Consider the following 26,552-nt stretch of genomic DNA (forward strand, 5'->3'; position numbering starts at 1 on the left):
AGTCTAATCAAGTCTTCCTGATTTGAAAACAGCAAATATATCCTTTAACATTTATGGCCCAGTTGATCTGAACTGGGATGCTTTGCTTTTCAGGAGGGTTATGTCTCATTTTAGTCAGCTTCGGCTAGGTTAAGGGTTTTGCAGAACTTTTACAGCTTTATAGATTTTTTTGAAAGAATACTAAAACATTTGTCAACTTCTGAGTTTTCTGTAGTAGAACTTATATACGCAAAATCAAATAACTCATCTGATTAGTCATATTCCAGATATACTCACATGAACTAATGTGTATTGACTTAATCAGTATCTTGTATTTATTATTACAAAGTTGTAAGACATGTTCACATCCCACTGCATTATCTAGGTCTGAAAAAGAGGAAGGGTAACTTGTGGTTTTGTATTGGCAGTCATGTAAAATTCTAGTTTTAGAAGTCCTCAAAATATGATGAAGCAGCATTACTTCCCTGATTAAGCCATTAAATCTTAATATGCCAGCAGTCACTAAAATGTGATCCTACCAAGTGAAAAAGCACTTGGAATGAATCAATTGACTTGGTGTTGACTTAACAGCATTTTTTTTTTTTTTTAATTTAGTTTATTCCAACATTAATCTGTAAGTTGGGTTAAAGGGATCTTGACACTTTCCCACGTGTTACAGTTGAGTCTCTTGGGGGTGGGATGTGTTTCAGGAGTTGTTCTTGTGCTGCTCCAGTTCTGCCTGTGCACACAGCTGTTAGGTGCCATCCCTCCCCACACGAGGGAAAAGGAAATTTTTGATGCACAGCATGTATTCTGAAAAATTCAGGTGTTACCCTTTAGCTAATTTCCCAATCAGATATTTCCTAGTCTTATTTTTTCAATACTGTAAAAAAAAAAAATCACTTGAGCAGCCTTTTTAAAATAAAATGCCAAGAGTGTTTGCACTAGTCAACAAATAATAGGTGTTTACACAACAGCCTTGATATTTACCTAAAAGCAGCATACTAGTAGGGGAAAAAAAAAAAAAAATCTGTGTTTTCTTGCAGCACTGATGTTTTCTTTGTGTATATTTCAATAGAGCAATCTTATTCACTCCTACAAAGTTAAATGTAAGGTTGTATTTCAATAGATAGGCAAGTCTTCAAATTTCTGTTTATTCAGCATCAAAATATTTGTAACTTTGGTTCTAATGTGCTTTGCTACAGATTCTTCTAATTTGAGGAAGCTTTAATTCTTTCAGATATTTTTCTTTCAGGTGGTAGCTTACACCTGCATTTCTGATCTTCAGTTTATCTACTTTGCACAGTTGTATATTGTAGCAAAATATAACCAGAAGCTATATTTCATAGCAGGATGCAAGTATTCTTCCATATTAGGGTGTATACCTGCTAGTAGTTGGGAAATCCAAAACTGTAGGTGTATGTTAAGATTTATTTTTAAAAAAAACCAAAGTTTCAATTTAGTAAGTTCTGAATAAGACATTGATAGAAATAAGACTGACATGAAATTTAGAAGGCTTTGTAGGAACAGTATCAGGCATACAGAAGAAACATTTAATTCTCTAATTTAAGTTTTATAGCTTGGGGTGGGGGGTGGTCCCAAATAATTTTAAATAAGCGTTTAGCTGAAGTACATTGTTTACTTCACATGACACTTGAGGTTTAGCTGCGATGTGTTGGGTACTTGCTTGCTTCCTTTCCTCATTGTGGTATCTTGCCTATGAACATTTTTTCCACCATTTTTCAGTATTAAGATCACCATCTTGTTCGTTGTCCATGCACGGTATAGACTGAGGATAAATACAGTCATTGACTCAACTCATCAAGTGTGTAAATTCTGTAGGGACTGACCTTTATCATAAGCCTGTTCAAGCTTCTGTTGCCTTTCTGTGAGAAGATGGATGTTGTGCCTTGTCCTCCTGGCCAGGAACTGTGTCTGTTTACACAGGGTTGTTGCTTCATTTGCCTGTATTTCAAGCTGAAATGTAATTAAGTTCCCATAGAAATTCACTGGTGGTACTTTACTCAGCAAGTTACGACAGGAAGGTGAAAGCAGTAAGCTTGATTCATTTTGGAAAAGCACTTGTTTAAAGAATAGGTAGTGGGTCTTTGAGTGGGAATGAGCAAATCTTAAGTTTTATGGTAAAAACTGAAATACAACACTATGCAATTGCCTTAAAGATTTTTTTTCCAAAGCATAGTAGTTATCTTTTAGCTGTACTTCTGTTCCCTTTGAAGAGGGTCACTGTTCAGAATTTAAAGCAGTAATTTCTGTTCATTCTAATAAAGCTCAACAGTAGAGATTAACCCTTTAAATACAGGTTGACGTTTCTGATTAGCCTATACATTGCTAGAACTGCTACAACTTTAAGTTATCTAAAAAGCAGTGTACTTTGCCTTCAGTTAGGATTTCAGACTTTGTTCAGTGTTACTATTTAACTAATGCATGGGTGAGGGTAGTTGGAAGCAAGATTTTGCTTCCTGTGGTGGGAGAAGAGATTTTGGGTAGGTCTGGCCAGAAAGACAATTATGTTGTTGTCCGATTTCAGTCCTGTAAACAGCTGTGCTGCAAATCCACACATACATTACTGCTATATAGGAATAATAATACAGGAAGCTAGCCTCCCTCAAATATTTTATTTTTTTCCCCTCCTTCCCCTTAGCTTTTCGGCAGTTTAATTCTCTTAACCAGCTCCTTTTGTTATCAGACAAAAGTCAGTGCTGATGCAAGAGTGAAGTGGAAATACAGGGTCCTGGGGAGGAAGGAACTGCAGCAGGACCAGCTTAGTTCTGCTTCATGCGTTATAAAACCACAGTGCAAGTGGCTGGCGTGAGGAGGATCCTAAATTAACTTCAAATTCAAGACATACCGGTCATTTTAAGAAACACTTATATTTATGGCAAGTCATTAGAACCCATTTTCAAATGAAACTTTGGATTGCATGGAAGAGAGTTTCAAAGTTAAAGACACAAGGGTATAAATGAACGGTCTGGGATGAGATTCCAGTATTAGGGTTTGGAGAAAGAAAGGTCTCCTGTACGTGCTATCACTTTCTTACAAAATCTTTGAGCAACTTAATGGTTTATAATTAATAGGAAGTACGGTAGATTGCATTCTGTCCTGCTGTTTTTCAGCAGTGCAGAAGTAATTTATTTGGTAAGTAACGCTGTCCTGCATCGATAAATGGAAAGTTACTTAAATTATCTTGTTACTTCTAACTTTGTTAGATCTAGAATTGTATAATTTATTCACTCTTTTTAATTAAAGTAGCAAGAAGTTTGAGTAATTCTGCACTCCATCAGGTGTGGTGCTGCTTTATTTACTTCCCACTCCTGGCTGTCTTCTGATCTACATCAGCTTATTAGTGCAATATCAGTAACATCAAGTAAGGGGGGGAAGTTACAAGAAGTCATCAACATGTGCCAAGAAGTTTCAGAAGCAAAGCTGCAATGCTTCAGCATAGCGATCTTGAGGTATTTCTAAAGGTATTTGTAAATGGGATTCGTAGATGCTGCTTAGTAAGTGTTGAAATAGTTATTTCAGAATAGTTGATTAGATCAGATAGAGTTGTATCTGAACATTAACCCATGCTGCTCTCACTTGTTCCTTGTTTTCTATGAAGTTTCACAATTCAAGTTTTCTTTGCCTAATTTAAATTTTGATATGGAAGAAGCTGATGTTTCTAGGAGAGGTTTTGTAGCAATCGTGGTATCTACATTTATAGTAAAGCTAATACTATAAAGGATTGATGGTACTTGGCCTACAGGAGTTGTCTAATACATTTAGTTTTGAAATAGAGTTAGTTTATCTGTGGTATTATAGAGAGCGTTTCAGGAAATGAACTGCTGTAGTATTTTCTGTTGGTGGTTTTTTTTTTTTTAAAAACCCTTACTGCTTACTGTCAAAAAAACCTGCTTACCTACCTAATTCTGATTAGATTCTTCTCCCAACCATCTTCTAATTTCATAAAAATGGCAGAAGGGAAGGACAGGAAAAAACTCACCATCTTTCCTGCCCTGTTATTCAAAGCAGTTTCCCCAGGCTATCATCTCTCTATTTGAGGCATTATTTATTGGTAGTTTACATAGTCATCTGGAGCATTAACTACTTCATAGTCCAGCTTCCACCTTACACACACCTATAGCCTAGGAGACTTACCATTTCAAAAGTCTTGCTGGGCAATGGTCTGAATTCTCTTCAGTCTTCTACAGCTAGCAGTGTAGCTAAAACAGCTTGGCCTTTGGGCAACTCCTTCTCTTCTAGGCTACCAGCTCCTCCTGACACCATACCCTTAATGGCACTGGGGCTGCGGCTGTAGCAGCAGCTGTTTTGTAGCACAGCACACCCACTCGCATGGCTGCTGCTAATCACGCTGTCTCTTGTCCAGGACAGTTCTCTAAAAGAACACCTAGCCTGGCTGTTCGTCACCTGATTGCACTCATTGCTTTAATCTGGAGAGACAGGCAGCAATCGGTACAGGTGCACCTCGACCTGGGAACATTTGGCTTTGTCTCCAGTGGTCTGTTCCTGAGTCAAGCCAGAGCCAGTGCTCCATCATCCACTTGTTGTATTGGCCAACTTTGTCAGCTCTTCTTCTAGCAGGTTGCCCTCCCTTGACTTTACAACCTTTGGGTTTTTTCTTCTCTTTCTGATCCTCGTCATCCTTGCCCTGCACCTTTCCCTGAAGGGTCTTGTCTGCCGCTGCTCTGCCTTGCCCTGTCCTACTGCCTTTCTCTCGGTACCTCTGTGCAACCAAGGGCTTAAAACTGTGTCTGCACTGAAGACTCGAGATCTAATTCCTTGCGTCAGACCCTTTGCACTGTTGACCTCATCGGCCTCGTTTAGCTCAGTTTCTTTGGGGTAAGGGGTGTTAATTCTGTGTTGGGACTAAATGACCCTGGGTGGGAACGGGCAGCCACGCTCCTCTTGAACTCACAAGCTCTCCTGTTTTTACAGCTATTTAAATAACAATTTTAATAACCTGGTACAACATAATAAACTATTCCATTTGCATTCAAACATATTTAAATGTCCCCTTCATTAAATTTATATAGTCTGGGGTGTGTTCTGGGCATCCATGTCATATCTTTGTTTATACAGATTTTCTCCTTTATGAACTAACTTGCTGTAGGGATAACAGCCTAATGTTCAGTGGTGCTTTCCACCATCAGTGTTGATGCAGCTGAAAATTACAGGTGGTGTAAGCTCTTCTGAAAATGATCGTCATGATAGTTTAAAGCTGCAGTTATCAATGGCTCTAAGGTTGTTCAACACCATTTTATGGGTCTTACTAAAAATTGCTTTAGTCTGACAAAACTGTATCACTTAATCTGATGTTTACCTCAGCTCTTATGTTTAACTGTAGCAGCTCAGCAGGCTCTAAATTTGGATTTGGGGAGGTGGAGACAGGAGGAGAGACAGTGATTTGTAAAAGAGACTGATTTTCTTGAACTACTCCATGCTGTGAAGTTTTGAAATGCAATTCAAGGTATTGCGCTCGTGTTTTGTGACGGCCTATGACATACGACCCAAATTTAGCCTTGCTGTCAGGTCCAGGGAAACCTTGAGCCCTACGTGATGGGTAAAGATGCACTAACCCTTGGTGTGACAGTATCCTTGGTGTTCTGGTGTGGCCGGTGTCAGTGATGCTGTCGGTCATCAGCAGCTCCTTCAGCCGGGAGTCTCGAGAGCGTTTGCTGCTTTTTGTGCTCCTGGTAATCCTAAAAAGCAGAGAATCGTCCACTGTGAAATGCAGCAGTGAGAAAGGGGAAACCATCAAGAGCGGGACCTTTAATGAGAGGGAGAGTAGTGCCATGGATGGACTGGGAGCGTGGGATCACCAGGATCCAGTGTTAAAACCTCAAATTCTTAAATCTCTAATTGTTTTAGCACACATTAACAAAACCCACTGGAAAAGTATGTCATCCTCTTCTGGTAGCGAGGAGTGATATGCTGCTGGTACCAGCAAGGCTGTTAATTAGTGCGTGTGATTGAGTGTGCTCTGGGGAACGGTCGTGTTTCTGTACTGAATGAGATTTCTGTCTCTAGTATACCTGCTTCATCTCGTGAAAAATTGGAACATATTTATTAATTCAGGAAGAGAAAGCATCAAATGACTGAGGAAGGTAAATGTTTCCTGACAAACTGGAGTGTTCCTGTGTGGCACTGGTCTTTGTGAATGATATATAATTATATATAGCAATTTCAGAAGAGATGCTCTATACATTACTTTGCCATATATTATTACACTAGTTGCATAGTTATAGCAAGGAGAAGTTAATGCTTTTACTCTTCCGGTCGTTATAATCTAGTCTTATCTCCTTTAATTAGCTTAGTTTGAAGAAGAAAGTGTTACACTTGGTGATTCCAGTACCCTGGGTACTCAAGTGTCTTCATTCTTTAAGGAGCTCCACCCAGCTGCTATTTATAATCTCATCCTTTTACCCACAATTCACTTTTTAAAGGGGAATTTCTTTTCATTGCAGAAATCTGTTTTTGACCAGTAGTGGGAGTGGGAAAGGGAAGGAGGAGTGTGAATTAATAAAAGAGCTGTTGTATTAAAGTAAGCGTGTCGAGCCTAAAAGCTTTATTTTGATTAGGATGCATAGTTAGCTGGAAGGTTTGGGGGGTTTTCTGTTGTTTATTTAACATGTGGAGTAAACATTTTCCAGCAAATTCAATAAACAGATAGTAAGTCTGGTTGTTAGTCTAATTTACTAACAATTATTCCTTGTTTATTCTCTATATAATTACAACACTTTTCTGATGTATTCACTTTGTCCAAGGACATGAAAAAATTAGAAAGCCTTAAAAGACCTGGTAGGTAGGTGTGCTCATGATTTTAACCAGTATAGCTACTTCTTTATTGAGTGTTTTTGGGTAGTATTATAATATTACTGTAATGTATTTTGCTTAATAATTGCATAATATTGCTTGTAATGTGTTTGTAAATGTTATTTGAGCCAGCATTGTTTAATTTCTCTATTTCATATAAATAATTTTATAGCTTGTTGCTTGTGCTTTTCTGTATGTATTTGGATGTGGCAGCTTAAGATGGTGAAATCTTTGCCATAGAAGTTCTAAGGTATATGTAGGGCAGTGAAAAAGCATTATTCTTATTTGTGATAAATGTGATTTATATTGGAAGTCCTATGTAACTTGAAAACACGGAGCTAATTTGTAAATTAATATAGTATTGATTGATTTATTTAAAATCTATGTAAGCTGGTTTTCCTCTTAAACTGACTAAAACCCAGATGTATTTCTCCTGGGACAGAGGAGAGCTAGCTCACGGTACAGGGAGGGTTATAGCACGGGGCTTTTTTAGGGAGCCAGGAATGCCTCCCCCCCCCCATCCCCCTTTGCAGTGAAGCAGTACAAATATGTTGATGTACAAGAAAGCTGGAAGGAGGGGTTTTTTTTGAGAGGAAGGAGGTTTTTTGGAGAAGAATTTTCTCTCTCACGGTCCATGATTGGATATGGTAAAAAGAGATAAGAAATTTAAAAATATTTCCGGTAAAGTTATCGGGAATGATGTGAAAGAGAGTGAAAGAAATTGAGTTAAACTTCAGTGTTAAGCACTTGCCTGATGAAAGTGATAGAAATGTCTACCTCGGGTACAATACTTTCAGATCGAAAAGAGTAGGATCAGGGTAGGATTAAAAGCTACTGTTTTGCAGACTTAAAGAATTGAGGATCTTTTTGAAACCTGAATTCTTTCCTTAGATGCTGAATTGTGTGAAGAGTTAAGAATTGCAGTAAACCTGGAACTGATAGATAGTCAAGGTTGTTAGCAAATATTTTCTTTATAGTTTGTATGAGGGAGAACCCAGTGGTGGTGGTGATCGCTTTTTGAAGTTTCATTGTTGAAGAACCAAGAGCCTGCAGCAGGATGGATCAATTTTGAAGGACGCAGTGACATACCCATGAAAGATGGCAGAACACAATGTTTATGTTAGTCTACAAATTTTGTTAAATTATTGGGGGGTTAGGCTGTCATCTGCCATTCTAGGAGCATCAGGAATCTGTTGTCTTCTATTTTATAGCAGTCTTTCCCACTCAGTGAAGTTTGTAAATGGGCACAGGTTATCTTTATCTTAAGTTTTGAAAAGTATTTGGAGCGAATGTCCAATATGAAATTGAACTGAAATTGAAATTACCTTTTAAAGAATTCTCAGTATATAATATCTTAATTAATTATTTGTCTTTGTGTCTCAACAGGAATGCCCAAGGAAAAGTACGATCCACCTGATCCACGGAGGATGTACACAATTATGTCCTCAGAGGAAGCAGCCAACGGAAAGAAATCACACTGGGCAGAGTTGGAAATAAGTGGTAAGAAACTGAGGAATGGTCCCAAGTATGGTCTCATTGCGAGTTAAGAGTAGCCTACGTAGTACGGGCTTGAACAAGAAATCTGGAGTGGCTTACCTACCTTGAAGTGAGCTAGCACACCAACATAGCAGCTGCCAGCCTTTGGGTGTGCCAAGGGAAGATGTTGGGTTGGGATAATGTAGGGAGTTGTAGGAGAGGTAAGTTGAGGCAGGTGGGAAATCGTAACATGTAGGAAAGTTGGGAAGATGAGGATATGGATGTGAGCTCTTTGTGTTTTAAAAAGATGGGGTGGGTGAGAGCGTGGATTTAAGATACAATTTGTCAAAGAGCAGAGGGTGAAGTTGGGTTTGATATATAGACATATGCTGTTACTTAAAGTGATGTAACAACAGTGTTGTATTAGTCCATGACAGCGTAGCTTCTATTGAAGCAGCAGTTTTCAGTTTAAAAGCAGTTGTAAATCTTTGTTCTGTTCTTGAGATTAAAAAAAAAAAATACTGCAAAGATCCTCCAAGAGCTGTGCTAGCTTTGAGATACTGTTTGACTTTTGGATCTTTTCTTGAACATAACATAATGCTCAGAATTCATAAACATTAATTCCAACTGCTGTGGGACACCAGTCTCTCTTGATTTGTAGAGTAAATTCTGATTTTGCTACATAAAGTGTGTTTACAAGGAAATTCAAACAAATATTTTAAGAATTCAAAAAGTATTTTGTGATGTTGTAAATTTAGGCTGAAATTTTCCTTAAATATGGAGGTTCTGTAAGAGACTGCAAAAATTGCCATGTGGTATTTCTAAATGACTGTCCAATAGCGAAATTTATGGAAGGAGGAATACAAATAGAGTTCTTTGAATTATGAAGAGTCTTTCCATCCAGATCATTGATTGTGTCTTGCTTCAAGTGCCACGTGCCTTAACATGTGAATAGCATTCTTTACTTGAAGGTTACAGATGCAGAAGCCTAGTTAAATGCTGCTTCAGGAAGCAGCATTATATATCAGCATTAGGCGTGGATATCCACTTGGACATCAGCTGCCTCTGCGTAAGGAAATGCCTTAAGTGATGGCTCTTTCCTTTCATGCCTAGTAATCTCACTATCGACTGATTCCAGCCAAGAGAGGTGCAGGTAGTGAAGAGGATGGATCAGTGATGTTGATTGGAAATCCTTTCAGCTACAAGGATCACAGTCACCTGTTTGCACTGGGGGGGGGAGGGCCGAGGAAAGAGGTGTTAATTCAATTTTAAAAATGCAACAACCTATTGATTTGTATTTAAAACTTGCAAAAGATTTCTTAATGAGCATTACAGTAGCATGAATCCTTTAAGAACTGTATTCATTTGCCTTGCGAAATAAAATGTGACAATGGTTTTGTTTTATTATTGTTCACACTGTCTTTTCCTTGCAAAATACTTGGTCATCTAATACAGAAAGCCACAAATGTTTTAACTGCTCTCATTTAAATCACTGAGCTTTTTCACTGCAGGCTTTTTTATGCCACTCACTTTTTTATAGCTCACTGGAAATGATACCTGTATTAAACCTTTTGTTACCAGGGACTGAGTCCCAGATACATGTGTATCAGTGTAGCTTTCCCCAGGCACTAAATATGACTTCTTTTATTTTGAAGAAAATAATTTAAGGAAAGGAGTTATAATGTGTGTATGTTGGTATAATATTAACCAGACCATTCTTAATATTAGTGAGTCATGGTGGGCTTTTTAAAGGCTGTCACAAGTGACTTTTTGCCTTGGAAAGACTGGTGTTGGTACTCTTCTTCTAATGCTTTTGGTACAGTGAAGTGACTTCTGTAAATGAAAAAGGATCCACTCCTGGGGGGGAAAAAAAAACTTTTGGAGAGAAGAAATGTTTTGAGATCTTCTGATATCTCACATTCCTTGCATGCAGCAATGTAAAAATCTTGATTCTGTCACACAAATCCATGTTACCACCCTTCAGTTTATACAAAAATCATACCATTTTTTTAAATATCTGGCAATAGTTCATGCAGCTTTTAGTTGAATGCCAGATGGATATCCATGTTCTCAACTAAGCATTTTAGTCACCCTAAATATAGTGCTTCTATCTGTTCTTGGCTGGAGTAATGCCATAGAATATAGATTTTTGGTTTGAAAGACGTTGCACAGAAATAAGAAGCAAACCGAAGAAGCATCTTTCATCCCAAATATAAACTGTAATTGAAAACAATCTGTTTCTTACACCTATGTTAATTATTGAATTCATGGTCAGTTAGTAAATACGCCTTGTTTTGTATAGAACTTGGAAAGACAGAGGTTTAAACCTTAAGTATGGACTGGAGAAAACCAATCTAAGCATCCCTGGCAACACCTCACATTCTCTTATGTGCTGCTGAATTTTTTTTTGATCTACAGAATCAGTGATTAATGGAATTTTCATTAAATAAAATAATAAAAAACACAACAAAAAACCCAAACAAAACTCCCCCTGAAGTCCCCGCTCCCCCACTGCCCCATACATACTTGTATGGTGTGTAATTATTGCCAAGCCTATATATATTTTAAATGTTCTATTTTCTTTTGTACCTTCCTTCCGCAGGGAAAGTGAGAAGCTTAAGTTCGTCATTGTGGACACTGACCCATTTGACAGCTTTGCATCTCAGTGACAATTCCTTATCCCGTATTCCTTCAGACATTGCCAAGCTTCACAATCTGGTATATCTGGACCTGTCCTCTAATAAAATTCGCAGTTTACCAGCAGAGCTCGGAAACATGGTGTCACTCAGGTATGTAAATTTTAACAGTTCTCTTTTGTCTTGGTAGCAACAGTTTAAATTTCAGCATAATTTTCATTTACTAGAACGTAAAAAGCATAAATAAATTCCCCCTTCCTCATGTCTTTCTATGTGTCTCCCTGAGTACTTGGTATGGTCTGTGCAGCTATAGCAATGCTGGCTTTTCTGTGGTCTCCTGTTCCGATGTATGACAGTACAGAATGAGCTTCAGAAGTGCTCAGTTTGATAGCAATCACCCGTTTTATATTTTTCCAAGTCAGGTTTCCTCTCTTATGCATCTCTTTCCAGACTCTTACAAATCTTGATGTGGCGTTTTTCTCTAAGAAATACTGATGCACAAAAAAAATTGCTTTTAACTCATAGTAAGGTAGGAAAAAGGTCAGATTAAACATTCGTAATCATGCTAACTACATTTTTTTCCTCTTTATGCATCTTTAGTAATTATTCTTAACAATAGTTCTTATTCTGTTTAGTTTATAACAGCTGCAACTTGTCTAATATCATCTCCTTCCCACTTTTGCTATCATGTAACTGCATTCATGTGCAAACTGGGGAGGAGGAAAAAAAAATGTTCTAAACGCACCTTTTTTATTTTTTCTCAATTTTACAGTGCGAAGATGTGCAAAGTTTGCATGGAATGATACCTCCTTTTGGAAGTGAAACATGAATAGTGATGCCTATTTAGATTATAATTAAGGCTGCAGCGTTTCACTTTGTAAAAACAGTTATGTAAATATATAAATGATTTCTATATGAGTAAATATTTACAGGCTACATTCTTTTGCCCTTGACCCAAAGGAAGAGCCTTATCTTAGGTTTATTAGACAGTCACCAGTAATTGCCTTCATTGCTTTTAATTTTGAAGACATTTATGGATAGCTTTCTCAAATCCAGAAAACACTGAGTCTAAAAGTAACGAGAATGTTATTAGAAGTAAAGGAGAAGACAATGGAGAAATGGACTGCCAGCACAGCTTTAACGAAACTGGAAGCAAAGCAAGTTTGCACATAGAAATATCAGGCATTGAATTTTCTTCTACTTTAGAAAAGTCCACTCTGTTGGGGAGGATTAAACCAGCCGATTAAATCGGTACTAAAAGCTCAAATTCCAAAGCAGTTAAAGTCTCAACCTTGGAGGCTGAAGAAGTGACGTTGCTTTTTAAGAGCATAGTTGTCAGCTCTGTTTCGTAGTGTGTTGTGCAGTTGTTTTCAGCTGTGAAGCAGTCTGTTCTAAAGAAAGCTTTGTGTTCCTATTTCAGTTAAGAGCAGTTATTAGTAACAGGTTTCTTCCCTCCTTTATCCGCTCCTCAGGTGTTGTGAGCTAGCAATCCTAGATTTACTGGAATATTCTCAAATTCATCTTTGTACTTCGTTAGCATCCTTTTATTTTCATCAGTCTTTTTCCTTTTAAGATACTGTTGTAAACCTAATAATCCTGACATGGAGTTAGCTTAGCACTGTATAGTCCTAAGTAGTGTCAAAAGATATTATGCCTTCTTCCCAACACTTTCCTCAGTTTATTCTGGCTGATTCTATGAAGCTTCAGCTCTTCCAAGTCCTGAGTCTCTTCTGAGTAGAGAAGGCTAAATCTTGTCAGGCTAAATCTTGTGAATGTGAAATGCGTAGCTAAGGCCTAGGATCACACTAGTTTTCTATTTGTGACCTAAACATAACACTTGAATCCAGATCTCTAGATGTGAAAAGCTAGTGCATTAATCTACTGCGTGCTCTCTGTCCTCAGCACTTGCAGCTGATCCATGATTTCTTTTCACTGGGATGAAAGTGAAGAAAAACCTGTAAGTGCATCCTACGTGATAGCACTCTGTAGGTCTCAGCTGTGCTGGAGTTTTATGTTTCAGGCTGGCTCTTACTGCAGACACTTCCCATAGCTTTTGAGAAGTGGTTCAAACTAATGGTAATTCAACACTGGGCATTGCTAATATCCTAAGCCACAGAAATCATTTGTGCTCTCACACTTGAGAACTGATAACAGGTCGTCCAGCTCCCACATCTGGAGCTCTGGGTTTGGTCTGTACAGCAAAGCTCGCCTAGGGCTCCTCGCATCTCCCTTTTTGCTGCAGGTACTTGAAGAAAGAGGTGTCAGAGAGAGCAGTAAGATTTCTGATCTTTGTAGAAAGAGGAGAAAAAACAAACACTGTAAGATGTTATCTTGGAAAGCTCAGCTGTAAACCAGATTCTCTTCATACGCTTGAAAGAACTAGTGGGATTTGCTGTGATCCCCTTTGCTGTGTAGAGGGGGCGGGTTCCGCGGAGGCAAGGATCATTAGAGAAAATAATTCTTTCATTCAAGAGAGAAAGTGTAATGATACCTACTACTGTGCCATTCTTCCAGCTCGGTGTTTTTTCTCTAGAAGAATTTAGTATGTTTTTTTTGTAATTCATACATAACTTTTTTTAGACTTCAGCAGTGCTTTGAAAAATTCTTAGAGGAAAAAGTAGCTTCCTAAAGAATAAACTAGTAGCTTTATAATGTTATATAGAATATCATCCCTAAAAATAATAGCCATTTACGTCTCAAATGTCTATAGAAGTGCTGAGAACTAGTGGAGATGTTGATGGTTTGGGTGTTTGGTTTTTTTTTAACACCACACCCCCCCCCCCCCCCCCCCCCCCTTCTACCTGCTATGTGCCTCATTCATACTTAGAAACCCTAGAATGACACAGTGGGCTTCTGAGTTTCTCTCTAAAATACGTGCTTTTGTCTATGGGATTTTATATTGAAAAAAAACCCCAAAGCCCCCAGTTGGCTATGTGTGTTATAGTCTGGCAATCATTTGTGCTATGACTTGACATTTCTAGGTAACCCAGTGAAATAAAAAGGAAGTCCCCTCCTGTGTCTTCTTCCACTCCCCAGAGTGTCTCTTAAACAATCCACTTTACTTTTACCAAGGTTTCTAAATACGCAGTGAAATGGAGAGAATTTCTCAGGAAGTCCTTGTTAGGGAAGAACCAGGCAGAGTTTACTCTTGAAATGCAAGGCTAGAAGAATTGTGTCTCTTTGCTTCAGATGCTGTCTTGTAGAAATCTAAAAGAGCTAAGGTAACTCTTGGCATCCGGGTTTCCTTTCCTTCCCCCCCACCCCCCTTTCTTTTTTGTTGCCCCCAAAATACTTTTCAAGTCCCTAGGCACGTAAGTTGTAAACACGTTGAAGTAGCAACTTTATATTGAATATGGTGAGGAAGGTCTTCACTGCTTAGATGGGAAAGTGTTTAAGAAAGTGAAAAGCTCCTAAGAAGTCCATTTTCTCTGCCCAGTTTGTTGGGATATCAGAATTCAGGACATGAATTCTGTTCCTGTCTGCATGTTGGTTTTGTAAGTGAAAAAGCATGTATTTTTGTCTTAACACTGAAATTATGAAAAAAAAAACCAACAGAAAATTACTGTTGTAAATGACTATTACATGGTAATGTCCTAGCTCTAATTGTACTGCCATGATCCTGGATTTTTTGCTTATTTGTTTTTTGGGATATAATTTACCTTTATTTGGCCTTTAATCATAGCCGAATCGTTTGGTCTGGTTTGTCAGCACTGTTACTGCTTCATCACTTGTAGTTATTAAAGTATTTAATTATTGCTAATGTTTACAAAATTTCCGACTTTTTAAGATGAACTTGCCAAACAGCTACTTTCCTCCGTACTTCCAACATAATATGTGTTTTGTCTATGTGTGTGTGTTTGAGTACAGCAGGATTTCCCTAACTATTGCTGTTTAGTCTTTGAGTTTTTCAGTATTGTGGTTTGCTAGTATATTGTTTCTCTTTTAGTTAAACTTCTTGTACTATACTGCTGAAGACAAATGTTGGTCTGTTTTCAGCCCTATATGATTCTCGCTCTGTCTACAGGGAACTACATTTAAATAACAACCTGTTACGAGTTTTACCTTTTGAGCTGGGAAAACTGTTCCAGTTACAGACTTTGGGTCTGAAAGGTATTACTACTTTTTCTTGGTATCTGTGCTTTCTTTAATGGTATCGCTTCTGACATGTAATGGCTGTAGACTGCTAGTTCATAAAATGTTACTGAATAGCAATCCCAAGTGTAGCTACTTACTCCACATTTATAAATATTGTTATTTAGGGATTATTTAAAAAAAGAAAATGAATGAGTTTGGCGAAGCACTCGGCACACAAAGAGGTTTGCTTCTCTTTCTGCAGAGTGAGCGGAAGCTTTCAGTTGCTTGCATAGGGGTTGAATACAGTGCTGCTTTAACTAAGAAATAGCCTCCAGTTAACTGTAGGTATTCAACCCCAACCAAAAAAGGAACGTGCCTTGTACTGCTGTAGGGTACTGTGCTGTTTATGCAAGCAGCAATTTAAATCTTTTTCCGATTTTTTTTTTTTTTTTTTTTCTCTGAACTGCATGGATTCTAGCTATAAAATTGCTGACCTCGGGGGAACTTGTGTCATAAAATCAGGAGCACTGAGCGATGCAATACCTCTAAACACTGTTAAATCCCCAAAGTCTGTTTTTCTCCCCCTTAAAACTGGATAATTGCAATGTGCATTGTCCATGAAAACTTTCACAATCCGCTTATGCGTTTGGCAGGTGGTAGACTCTCTACTCGGGTGTGACTGGCAAATAAAGTGATGGTGGATGTTTCACTCGCGTCGAGCAAAGCGAGCAGAGGTGGCTTGTGTTTGGCCTCATCAGCTCTGCTTGCGTGTTGTACCATGCCGGTTCTTCACTGCTGTCAGATCCAACAACCGCCCTTGGGGTGGTCGAGCAGAAGACAGACGCAGGAGGGAATGTGGTTAACTTCACTAGAACTATTCACACAGCTAGTGTTTTGTGGGACTGAAGACCTGAGATTTGAAACCTCAAAGTAGTTCATAGTAGATGCAGTATCTTTTCTCAGAGTTGCCAGCTTTAAACACTGATATGTAAGTTCATGATGGTTCTGTTTATTTTATTCAATATTTCTGTAAATGTGTTTGCAGGAAATCCACTTACACAGGATATTCTGAACCTTTATCAGGAACCAGATGGGACGCGAAGGCTACTGAATTATTTGCTTGATAATTTGGCAGGTACTGCAAAAAGAAGTAAGTGATCGTTCTTGAAATATTTATTTCTGCTGTGTAAAATAAATGGGATTACCATTTGTTGTATCTCTAAAATGTTCCCACAGTTTCAACAGAACAACCACCTCCAAGATCTTGGATTATGTTGCAAGAACCAGACCGTACAAGACCAACAGGTACTATAACACTTCTTCCCCCCCCCTCCCCTCAATTATAAAAGCTGTGGATCTTTACTATCTGTTTAAAAATTTTTGATGCTTAAATTAACCAGTCATCTGTGCAGTGCTGACCAGCCAGCTGAAGTAGTTCTATCTCAATTGGAACACCTGTTCCAGATTTACCCATCTTTTACTATAAAGTAATTTCTTTTTAATTAACGTCCTCCTCACAGGAATTGAAACTGTTGTCCACAATTAGTTAAATAGTTGAATTATAACAGGCTTAATTGAACATTTGTTGGAAAATAAAAAGATGGAAGAACATGAGCATAATTTCCCAAAAATGTAGAAATTTTTTTCTTTTAAGTAACTGATGTATCATCTTTGAATCAGCATATTTCTTGCTATTGGGATTCAGGTCATGTTTAATTGTTTACTGATTTTTTCTGCATGAAATTGTCTAAAATACAGCCTTTTCTATTTACCTGCACACCAAAAATCTTAGTGTATTTCTCAGTTATTGCAGCATCCTTTCTTTGAGGACTGATGTACATTACTTTCCCCTATTAATTTTATTAAGGCGGTTGCTTCAAAGGTCATGATGTTAATGTGGTTTGTCTTTTGCAGTCACCTATTTATTTTCAAAATGCTGGGCTTTGACCCCCAATCAGCCCAAGACTGTTGCCTCAATTTGCTAAATCTTCAAACTGTCTTGGGGTTTTTTTCCTGAATTGTACTTCACGTTTGAGAGGAAGCTCCCAATAAGCTTCCAAGTGTCTCATTATTGTACTGCAAATTCCTTAGTGCTTTTTAAAAACAAACCAAAAACCCAACAAAACAAAACCAAAAATCCATGCTGCTGGATTACCTGTCAAGTTGCCCCAAACTGTCTCATTATCACTCCTGTTCCAAATGAATACAGAGAGCAGATGTTTCTTTTCTTTACACCTGAATTGTAAGCTTTTTGAGGTGGAAACATTTGGGATTTTATTTTGCCTGTACTTTTTCATTGTGCAAAGGGATCCTTACCCTGCCTATGGATCTGTTACAGTTCATGGTGGTAATAATTAAGGTAGATTTTTAAATAATCTATTTGAAGAGTTTGCAAATCTTTATATAGCTAGCAAATGTAAGTGTTCAAATACGCTTACCTTGTTTTAGGCTTTTCACAGTAGAGCACCACTTAGCATAAAGTGCATTTGTCTTCTATTTACTGCATTAACCATATAAAGAGGGGGTTTGGCTTTTGTTTTCTAATTAAATGCTAGAAGACAGCTGCCATAAGTCCAAACTTGTAATTTATCTTCCTAGAAGGACTAACAATTTTTTTTAGTATAGATAACACATGCTGTGTTTTGGTTGAAGCAAGTGAAGCAAGAATTGACAAATTTGCAGAAGACAAAAGTGAAGAACGTAATTATAAATACATGATTTTTTTGTTGTTGTTAAATATATCAGTGTGTAAGTAAAATTATTGTTCTGCAGCCTTGTTTTCTGTCATGTGTTACAACGTACTCTGTGATAAATATGCTACCCGGCAGCTGTATGGCTATTGTCCATCTTGGGCATTGAACTGGGAATACAGAAAAAAAGCCATTATGCAGGAAATCCTGAGCTGCAATGCTGACATCATAAGTCTTCAGGTAAAAGATATACTATTATTTCTTTTCCTTTTCTATTCCCATGTGCTGGTTTCTCTATATTAAATGTATTTACAGTAAATGGTCTGTTTTCAAAACCTTCTGAAAACAAAAAAGAAGTGGTGTTTAGAACATTATTTGTTGCTTGACATCAAAAGAATGCTTTTCAGCCCACGCAGTTGGAACGTGAACCAGCAGCTGCTGATCAAAGAAATGTACGTGGGGGTGTCTTTGTGCCTGTGTGTGTATGTGGAGCTATAATTGACACATTTTCAAATAAAAGGCTTGAGATAATCATAACTCTAGGGATTGCAGAAATTCATTTATATTTTCTTAAAATAGGGATATTGCTCTCAAATTTGCATTCTCTGATGTACTTAATTCTTACATTTTTTTCTCTTAAATCTAATTTGAAAGTGATTTACACTTCTGAAGAGTCTAAATAATATCAGTCTTCTGTATTTTCATAATAGTACATTCATGCTGTGCTGTCTTGCAACTTTATAGGAGGTTGAAACGGAACAGTACTACAGTTTTTTCCTGGTAGAATTGAAAGAACGTGGCTACAATGGATTCTTCAGTCCAAAATCTAGAGCTAGGACAATGTCAGAACAGGAAAGAAAACATGTTGATGGTTGTGCAATATTTTTCAAAACAGAAAAGTAAGTGATGTGTTTTGCAAAGCCTTCTATTGTGTCTTGCTCTTTCACGTCATTTCTCAGGTCAGTCTATAGCTAAAACAGTTTGGCGTTAGTCGCCCTTCCTGTAGTTGTTCAGTGTTTCTTATAGGGCATTCCTATCGTTAGAAAGAGTGGTCTGTATGAGAGAAACCATTCTGTGCATAACTAGCAATAGAAAATTTTACCCTGAAGTTTTGTTGACATTGAAATTTCATTCTGTTAGAGCAATGCAGATTAGGAGTTCACTAAATTATACTTCAATTGTTGAGTGTGTGTCCCCCAACTATTAGGGGACAATAATGAAAAATGAAGCAAATGTCTTATTTTCTTGGGTTTTTTGAGTAAAGGAATTGATAATCCCCAAAACTGCTGAAATAAGACCTCAGATGACACTGACTTTTTGGTACGTTAGCCTTCTGACAAAGCAAAAGACCAGGCACTTAATATCACTGCTCGCCTCTGAAAAAAAGCCATTATGTAAGAGCTGCAGCACTTACTGATTGTGTCATGTTGTACTTGTACAACTCTTTGGATATGAGGGTGGTAATTCCCTTCCTGCTCCCATTCCTTTGTTTCCACAAGTAAATATAGGTGCCAGGTTTGATACCATTTGGCTCAGAAAAATTATTTAGTCCCCCTATTAAACCTGCATCTTGGAACTAGAAACTGGTGCAGAATTAGAAACAAGCACTCCTTTTCTATAGTCTTTCTCTCCCCCTCCTCCCCCCCCCCCCCCCCTTCTTTAATTGAAACTAAGTTAGTATAAAATAATCTAAAAATTGCTAGGAAAGCTATCCTTTGAGTTCACTGTAGGATTTTATGAAATTATGTGGTTGGCTGAGATTTTCACATCATAAACGTGTTTGAGCTTTAATTAAAAGGAGAGTTTTCTACAACATTTACTTTTGTATCTGGCTGCTGAAAAAAACATATATGATGTTTCTCTTTCAGATTTACTTTGGTTCAAAAACATACTGTTGAGTTCAATCAACTAGCTATGGCAAACTCAGAAGGTTCAGAAGCTATGCTGAACAGAGTTATGACAAAAGATAACATTGGAGTTGCTGTATTGTTAGAGCTGCGAAAGGAATTGATAGAAATGTCATGTAAGTCCTATTTGGTTTAATTTTTTAATAGATTATGCTTTGTAAATGAAAAAATCAACTTTTGTTATAGTAAACCAGAGGAACTAGGTTCTACAGATGAGTATAACTTTGCCCATTGTATGCTCAAATTTATTTCCAAAGAGGATTTGGGGAAAAGTAGTATTGCTTAAATGAAGATTGCGCCCCCACCCCCGCTTATACCTTTTTGTTTAAAAAATACAAAGACTTGAGTTTGAGTGATTTTTGCTTGCGTACGGGTATCGAAGAGTCAGTTGGTGTTAGTCACCTGTTTCTGGGTCGTGTATCTGCATCATTTGAGCTTGTTATTTTCTTCACTGTCACGCTTATACAACCTGCTTGTTCTGCCCTGTCGTTCTTAATTTAGGAAATGTAAATTGGCTTTATAAGTAGCGCAGTGGGTACCTACTCAACCTGTGTTATGTTTATCCAAATGATATTTTATTAATTCAGATTCTAACAAACAAGGCTTTTAAGAAGCACTTCTAGCAAGCGGGGTAACTTACAACGTGGATAACTTAAAATTCAGAGCTTGTTGCCTAATAAGAAAGATACGAGCAGTGCCTGTTTACCATCACAACCTGAGGAAAACGGTTCTAATTTTTTAGAACTACACTATTTGCCTGTCATTAGGATTATCTGTTATTTATGGTAATTCACAGTATTCTTAAATATGTTAAGCGTTACCTGTAACAGGATAGTCTGTCTGTTAATGGTCTTGAATGTGAAACACAATTATTCCTAATGCTTTATATCAACTAAAACACTTAGTAAATGTAAGAGGAGTTGTATAACCCTCTTGAAGAGGGTTAATACCATTTAGTTTAAGTTATACTGGTATTTTATTTTTTTTCTCCCCTCAAACATCTTGTTTAAAATTCAGTAATAGTGTTTTTTATTGCTGACCATGTAAGGTAAATAATTGATTTTAAATTTTAGCTGGAAAGCCACATCTTGGGATGGAAAAGCAGCTAGTTCTTGTAGCTAATGCACATATGCATTGGGACCCAGATTATTCTGATGTGAAGCTGGTTCAGACTATGATGTTCCTGTCCGAGGTAAAGAACATTATTGATAAAGCTTCTCGTAGTCTCAAACCTGGTGTTTCGGGAGAACTTGGAACCATTCCACTTGTACTGTGTGCAGATCTCAATTCTCTGCCAGATTCTGGTAAGGATTCTATTTCTTTTTTGTTTTGTTTTTTTGTGTTTTGGTGGGAGTTTTTTTAGACTGTTTCAAGTGTGTAACAATTTAAATTTTAAGGTCTCACTTTTTTAAAGGAGTTTTCAAGTTGGAGAATACGTTGTTTGATATCATAAGCTCTAAAGGTACTAAGAAAATAGAAGGGAGAGAGAAAAGATAGAACCGTTTCTTTTGTGAGCGACCTTATTGCCTATGCAGTAGTACACTATGTCTGGTCTTTCAGAAGCTTTTTCATTGTTATCTTGCAATACAGGAATGGAAAGGAAGAAAATATCTTTCAAAAATAACTTGTCAATTTGGCTTTGCAGCCTCTTTAAAGTTAACTTTATCTGAAGTAGTGTTATGCAAGCTGGCTTTTTTGCAACATTTTAGCTGAAAAATGAGAAAAGCCAAGACTTGTGCATAGAGATGAGGAGAGGAGGAAGCTGCCTGCCTAGCACCTATAGAATTCTGCTTCCACTTTTTTCATCTCCCCCCCCCCCAGTCAGTCTGTTCCTAATTAACCTTCTAGTTTTTTCTAATCAAAGCATGTCTCTCTGTTCTAGGTGACATTTGCTCTTGATGTACATATACATTGTCTTGAAATATTTTATAAGACCTACTGCTGACTGTATTGTATGCGTGTTAAGGTTTTGCTTTTGTAATGCATAAGGTTGCATGTCTGACTCGAAGTAATCTACACACACTTATTTGCTGAATGCTTGTTAATACCTTCTTGTGTGTCTGTCTCTCCTAATAGGTGTTGTTGAGTACTTGAGCACTGGTGGAGTGGAAACAAACCACAAAGATTTTAAGGAACTGAGATACAACGAAAGTCTTACTAACTTCAGCTGTAATGGGAAAAATGGAACAACAAATGGGAGAATTACACATGGTTTCAAGTTGAAGAGTGCCTATGAGAATGGTCTAATGCCTTACACAAATTACACATTTGACTTCAAGGTAAGGACTTGGCTGATATTTTGGACAAGTTTTCCATTTTGAAGTTTTAACTAATGTGATTTGCTGTACGAAATTGTTTGACAAAGAAGCTAATCTGTTTGGGTAGCTAACAGTAAATTCACCAAGTTTATATTTAAACCATAGCTAACTAGAGTGCCCAACCCTTCAGTCTCCTAGAAACCAAATTTTCCTTTTTCTTGTTCATAACTTTTAATAGATTTGCAAGAGTTGGGGTGCTGTTAACCTTCCCTGTAAATAGAAAGATTTTGTGTTTTAATACTGCAAGCTAAATGAAATAGTACAACAGGGGCACTTAAGCTGTCAACTGCAAAGAAATAATTCATATTGCTACTGGAAAACTCAGTGCTCCGTTGCCCAGGGGAAGCAAAGATGGTTCTTTTCGTCTTCAAAATTAGAGGAATGTGATCTGAAGCTTTGTAGGAGGTTGGAAATTATAACCCACAAAAGCAGAGCAGAAGTGATACTTTTTCTTCTGTTTTCCTAATTTATTTTGAGCAACCCATGGGATATAGGAAGCAGAAGCCTCCTAAGTTGACAGTGTGCTGTGGAGAAGGAATGGTAGCATTTCAGTTACTCGTACTACTGGGCTTGCCTTCTGTTTGGAACAATACCTTGAGTCAAGAACACATACTAATAATCAATTTTATTTCTTTTCTTGTTTTAGGGTATTATTGACTACATCTTCTACTCTAAACCTCAGCTAAACATACTTGGCATTCTTGGACCTTTGGATCATCATTGGTTAATAGAGAACAATATAAGTGGTTGTCCACATCCACTCATCCCTTCTGACCACTTCTCACTTTTTGCACAACTGGAGCTTTTGCTGCCTTTCCTGCCTCCTGTAAATGGAATCCATCTCCCTGGCAGGAGGTAGTCAAGTACATTTTAGAGGGCAACCTCAATCTAACTTGTACAATTGTAAAATCTGAATATAGAGGAGTGAGGTATGGCCAACAGGGATTTTTTTTCTTAATAATCTTAATCTTAAATCTAATTATTTGCTAAAGACATAGTAAAAGCCAGGTGCTATCAACAGACACAATTCTGAGCCCAATATACTTTGTATACTGTTTGACAGCGATTGGTGCATTTGCACCTTTCTTTAATACGTTACAATTAACCTTCCTGTTTCTTTTATCCAACGTGACATTTTCATGCCTTGAAATAGGGAATTGTTATACAGTATATTCTCTTTGCACAGTTATCTGTAGCACGACTTTTTGAGGCCAGTAGGAACAGCCACAGAACATTCTTCCGTACTTCACTCCCTCCTTTTTCAGACTTGTTTGTAAAATATAGAATTTGAATTTAGCCTTTATTGATTGTATATGAACAACAGAAAACCTGATTTATGAGATTTTGTACTTTAAAAAAAGAAAAATCAGATTTGGAAAATGATTGTATTGTAAACTAAGGCTAAATTTTTATCTGTTTTCATGTGTTATAGAGGCCAGCTTGTAAAAGAGGTTGTCACAGGTTTTCTCTGCTAATGATTTGCACTGTTAGGGTTTTGTTAGCCCTTTTGTACTACTTTTTATGTTCAATTGAGAACGTTGCTTTTAAAATCCAAACTTATAAAATCATAATACCTTACAGAGATAACGAAATACATTCTGTCTATTTCTGATTTAAAAAAAAAAAGAGAAAAGCATAGAGTTCTCGCAGAACAGATAAGCTAAGCAGTGAATATAAGTAGACCTGTATGGATTGAGTTATTGCTGATGTGTATACCCTCAGATATTTTTCTCATCTCTAACTTTTGAAGTAAAATTTAGGGATACTTGTGTACAGCTTCTTCATTTCTGTTTTAAATACTTGTCCTATCTCCACTGTGCCTGCTTAAATTTGTTCTCAACTAGCACTGCCTGTGCATGCAGAGAGATCCTGTGCATCCTCTTTTATTTTTTTAAATAATGTTAACACTTGTGAAAATTTTATGAAGATACTTTTGTATAAGCTGTGGCATCTTTTTTTCCTTTGTGAAGCATTGAATATCACACTCTTTGAACATGTTCAGGTTATGGGTACACAGTTTCTAGCTTCTAATACCCATGCACTGCTTCTTTCAGTGTCATTGCACAGTGCCGTTTTTCCCACTAAGAATTACTATCATGTGAATTCTCTTTCGTTTAAGTGTGTTCCTCAGTTTCAGAAAGTATAATTCCTTGAAGAAGAAAAAAAACCCAACCCTATATTTTCTATTGATGAAGCAGTGTAAAATAAATGCATTTTCAACACAGGTCCCAAAGACAATTCTTCAGATCATTTTTTTTTTTAAGTGACCAAGTCTTATTTTAAAGTGTCAAGCAAGACTAAAGTTACAGTGTACCCTCAGTGCCATTTGTGTAATGAAGCCAAGTATATTAACAGCTTACAAATTTAACTTGTCTATTTGTATCCTAAAAGGGAGAATTTATCATCTCCGTAAACTAATACAACTTGAATAATCAATGTAAAAAAAAAAAAAAAGCGATAGAGAGCTTGGTCTTTAAACAGCTTTTGTTTCAGCTGCGGGCAGGGAAGCAAAAGGACACTGAGCATTAAGAGAAGACTTTCTAAATATTGTGAATTTTTATATATAAGAGAGTGGATTGGTGATAATGATGCAAAATTTTATTGAAAAGTAGTCAGCACATAAGTGTGCTCGAACCGTTCTGTTTGAAGCTGAAAGTAAAAATTACAAACAGTTCGGATATGTAAAATGTACATTTTAAAATTTCAATAGGAGAAATTTTGATCTTGAATCCTTGTCTGGGACCTGATCTCTTGGGGTTATTTTGTTTCGGTTTTAGTTGTGAAAACACCAAACATGTCCAGTTTATAATCAGTACATTGAAATGCTGGTAGTATTGCTGTAGTAGACTTAATGCGTAGTGTTATTTTTTTTCTGTTTGTTTTTTTTGGGTTTTTTTGTAAAGTGTGAATAAAAGGTGTTTTACTCATATTTCCTTAATGATGTCTTGGTAATGTACATCATGACAATTTCCAGTGATGATGAGCCAATTTAGCTTGTCAAACTGAGCAAACTATTTTTCTTTTCTGATTATCTGGATTGTGTAATTAGTCCAGAAAGCTTTACAGAAGGGGAAGGGAAGCACTTACTCATTTTGTATTTCTTAGAGGGGGATAATTTACTTTAATAGATGCTGGAGCTTGAGTGCACTTGTTAGATTCTAAAGGTTTGAGCTTTATCCAATATGTGTTCTCCTGTATTGCTAGTCTTAAAAAATATTTGAATTTATGACAGCATGTTAAAATATGGCCCCTTTGCTTTTGGAGACATAACTGTTCCTGCTTAGTCACCTTACAGTCTAAGGGTCCATTTAAATAACCGTTTCCTCCAGCTTTTATACTAGTCCATCAGGTCCCAATTGAAAACCGACCGAATACATTGAAGACACTCCTTTGACTTCACTGAGTTTTAACTGGACTGCAGCTATGACTCGAGGGCTGAAGGAAGGAGAAATATTTTGAATATAGGAAAAGACCAGATGGCACCAAAACAGAGCTGAGATAAACTTTGTCAAACAATCTTTCAAAGAAAGTATATTCCTGTGTCAAACAAATCTAACTCAAGAGTCTCAATTTCCAGCTATAACATAGAATAAGGCAATAAACCGTGTCTTCACAAAATCAAAATGTTTGCTTCATAGTTTTTAACATAAAATGGTTATTTGCAATATTTTTATTCGAGGTGGTTTTGGGTGTTGCCATAACATACCTTCAGTGTTCTTGTTGTAAAAGCACATATAGCAAAAGTCACAGAACATCCTTGGGGTTGAAAGGATTTATTTAGGTTAGACCGGGCTTTTTTCCACTTAAAGTACAGTCAACCATATCTTGTCTAGTTTTATTTACATTTACCAAGAATTCTGGGTGTCAAAGTGTAAATTGAAATATACCTTTAACTAAAAGAATTGATTAGAGTACAAAACTAATACCACAAGTTACTGCTTTTAACATAACACAAGGGGGGGGGGGGGAAGCATATAAGTCGCTGTGTGTTGTAATTATTTTGTCCTTTTAGCAGCTTTAAAAAAAAAAAAAGGCAAATTTGGCTAGCATTTGACAAAACTGACTTTAAGAACATTGTATGTATGCATCTTTGTAACTTCAGCAAATCTCTCAAGATTATTTTTTTTAGAGCAGACTTAGGAAATGGCTTATGGTTTGCTTTTTCAACCACACAAAGCCTGTATGAAAGACAAAATAATTACAACACCATTGGGGAAAAAGAAATACCTAATTACACTGTAAAACTTAAAAAATTCAGTTAACCGCTTAAGTAGCAAGCCTTTTTCATCCAGCCGGACACAGTATTTTTTAGTATGTTAACTGCTATTCTTTTCTTTTGGTTGCATAAATTTGTAATACTTAAGTGTCTTGGTATGTTTAAGTAGTGTCTAAAATAGAGTATCTTAGTCTTTATTCACAGTACTTCTGTATAATGTGTAATGCACTGGACTAACTCTTGTTTACCATTCATGTAACAAAAACCAGCACATTATCTGCACTAAGCTCAAAGAATGTTGCATTTGTCTATAGGCAGCTCTTCAATAAGATAAATGGGAAACTGAATATGGTCTGATGGTAAACAAGGGCTTTTACTGTTCTCTTCAGTGGAACTTTCTTCTTGGTCAAATTTTAACTAGT

General features: G+C 37.0%; 1 protein-coding gene across 3 annotated transcripts in view; it reads left to right on the forward strand.

The window, feature by feature from the left end:
- Positions 1-23,824, forward strand: part of CNOT6 (CCR4-NOT transcription complex subunit 6) — a 30,834-nt gene extending 7,010 nt beyond the window's left edge. For 2 of the 3 annotated variants that reach the window (XM_075509458.1, XM_075509459.1), the window contains exons 2-12: positions 8,200-8,313; positions 10,892-11,078; positions 14,950-15,035; positions 16,045-16,149; positions 16,236-16,304; positions 17,772-17,929; positions 18,434-18,588; positions 19,558-19,712; positions 20,670-20,900; positions 21,673-21,875; positions 22,561-23,824. In XM_075509458.1, coding sequence (XP_075365573.1) covers positions 8,202-8,313; positions 10,892-11,078; positions 14,950-15,035; positions 16,045-16,149; positions 16,236-16,304; positions 17,772-17,929; positions 18,434-18,588; positions 19,558-19,712; positions 20,670-20,900; positions 21,673-21,875; positions 22,561-22,773 — 1,674 coding nt within the window. In that variant the 5' untranslated portion in view covers positions 8,200-8,201 and the 3' untranslated portion in view covers positions 22,774-23,824. Of the gene's footprint in view, positions 1-8,199; positions 8,314-10,891; positions 11,079-14,949; positions 15,036-16,044; positions 16,150-16,235; positions 16,305-17,771; positions 17,930-18,433; positions 18,589-19,557; positions 19,713-20,669; positions 20,901-21,672; positions 21,876-22,560 lie in introns of those variants that run through there. The other variant, XM_075509460.1, reaches the window with a different exon arrangement.
- The last annotated feature ends 2,728 nt before the right edge of the window (positions 23,825-26,552 follow it).

This window comes from Mycteria americana, chromosome 8 (assembly GCF_035582795.1).
Source record: "Mycteria americana isolate JAX WOST 10 ecotype Jacksonville Zoo and Gardens chromosome 8, USCA_MyAme_1.0, whole genome shotgun sequence".
Lineage (NCBI taxonomy): Eukaryota > Metazoa > Chordata > Aves > Ciconiiformes > Ciconiidae > Mycteria > Mycteria americana.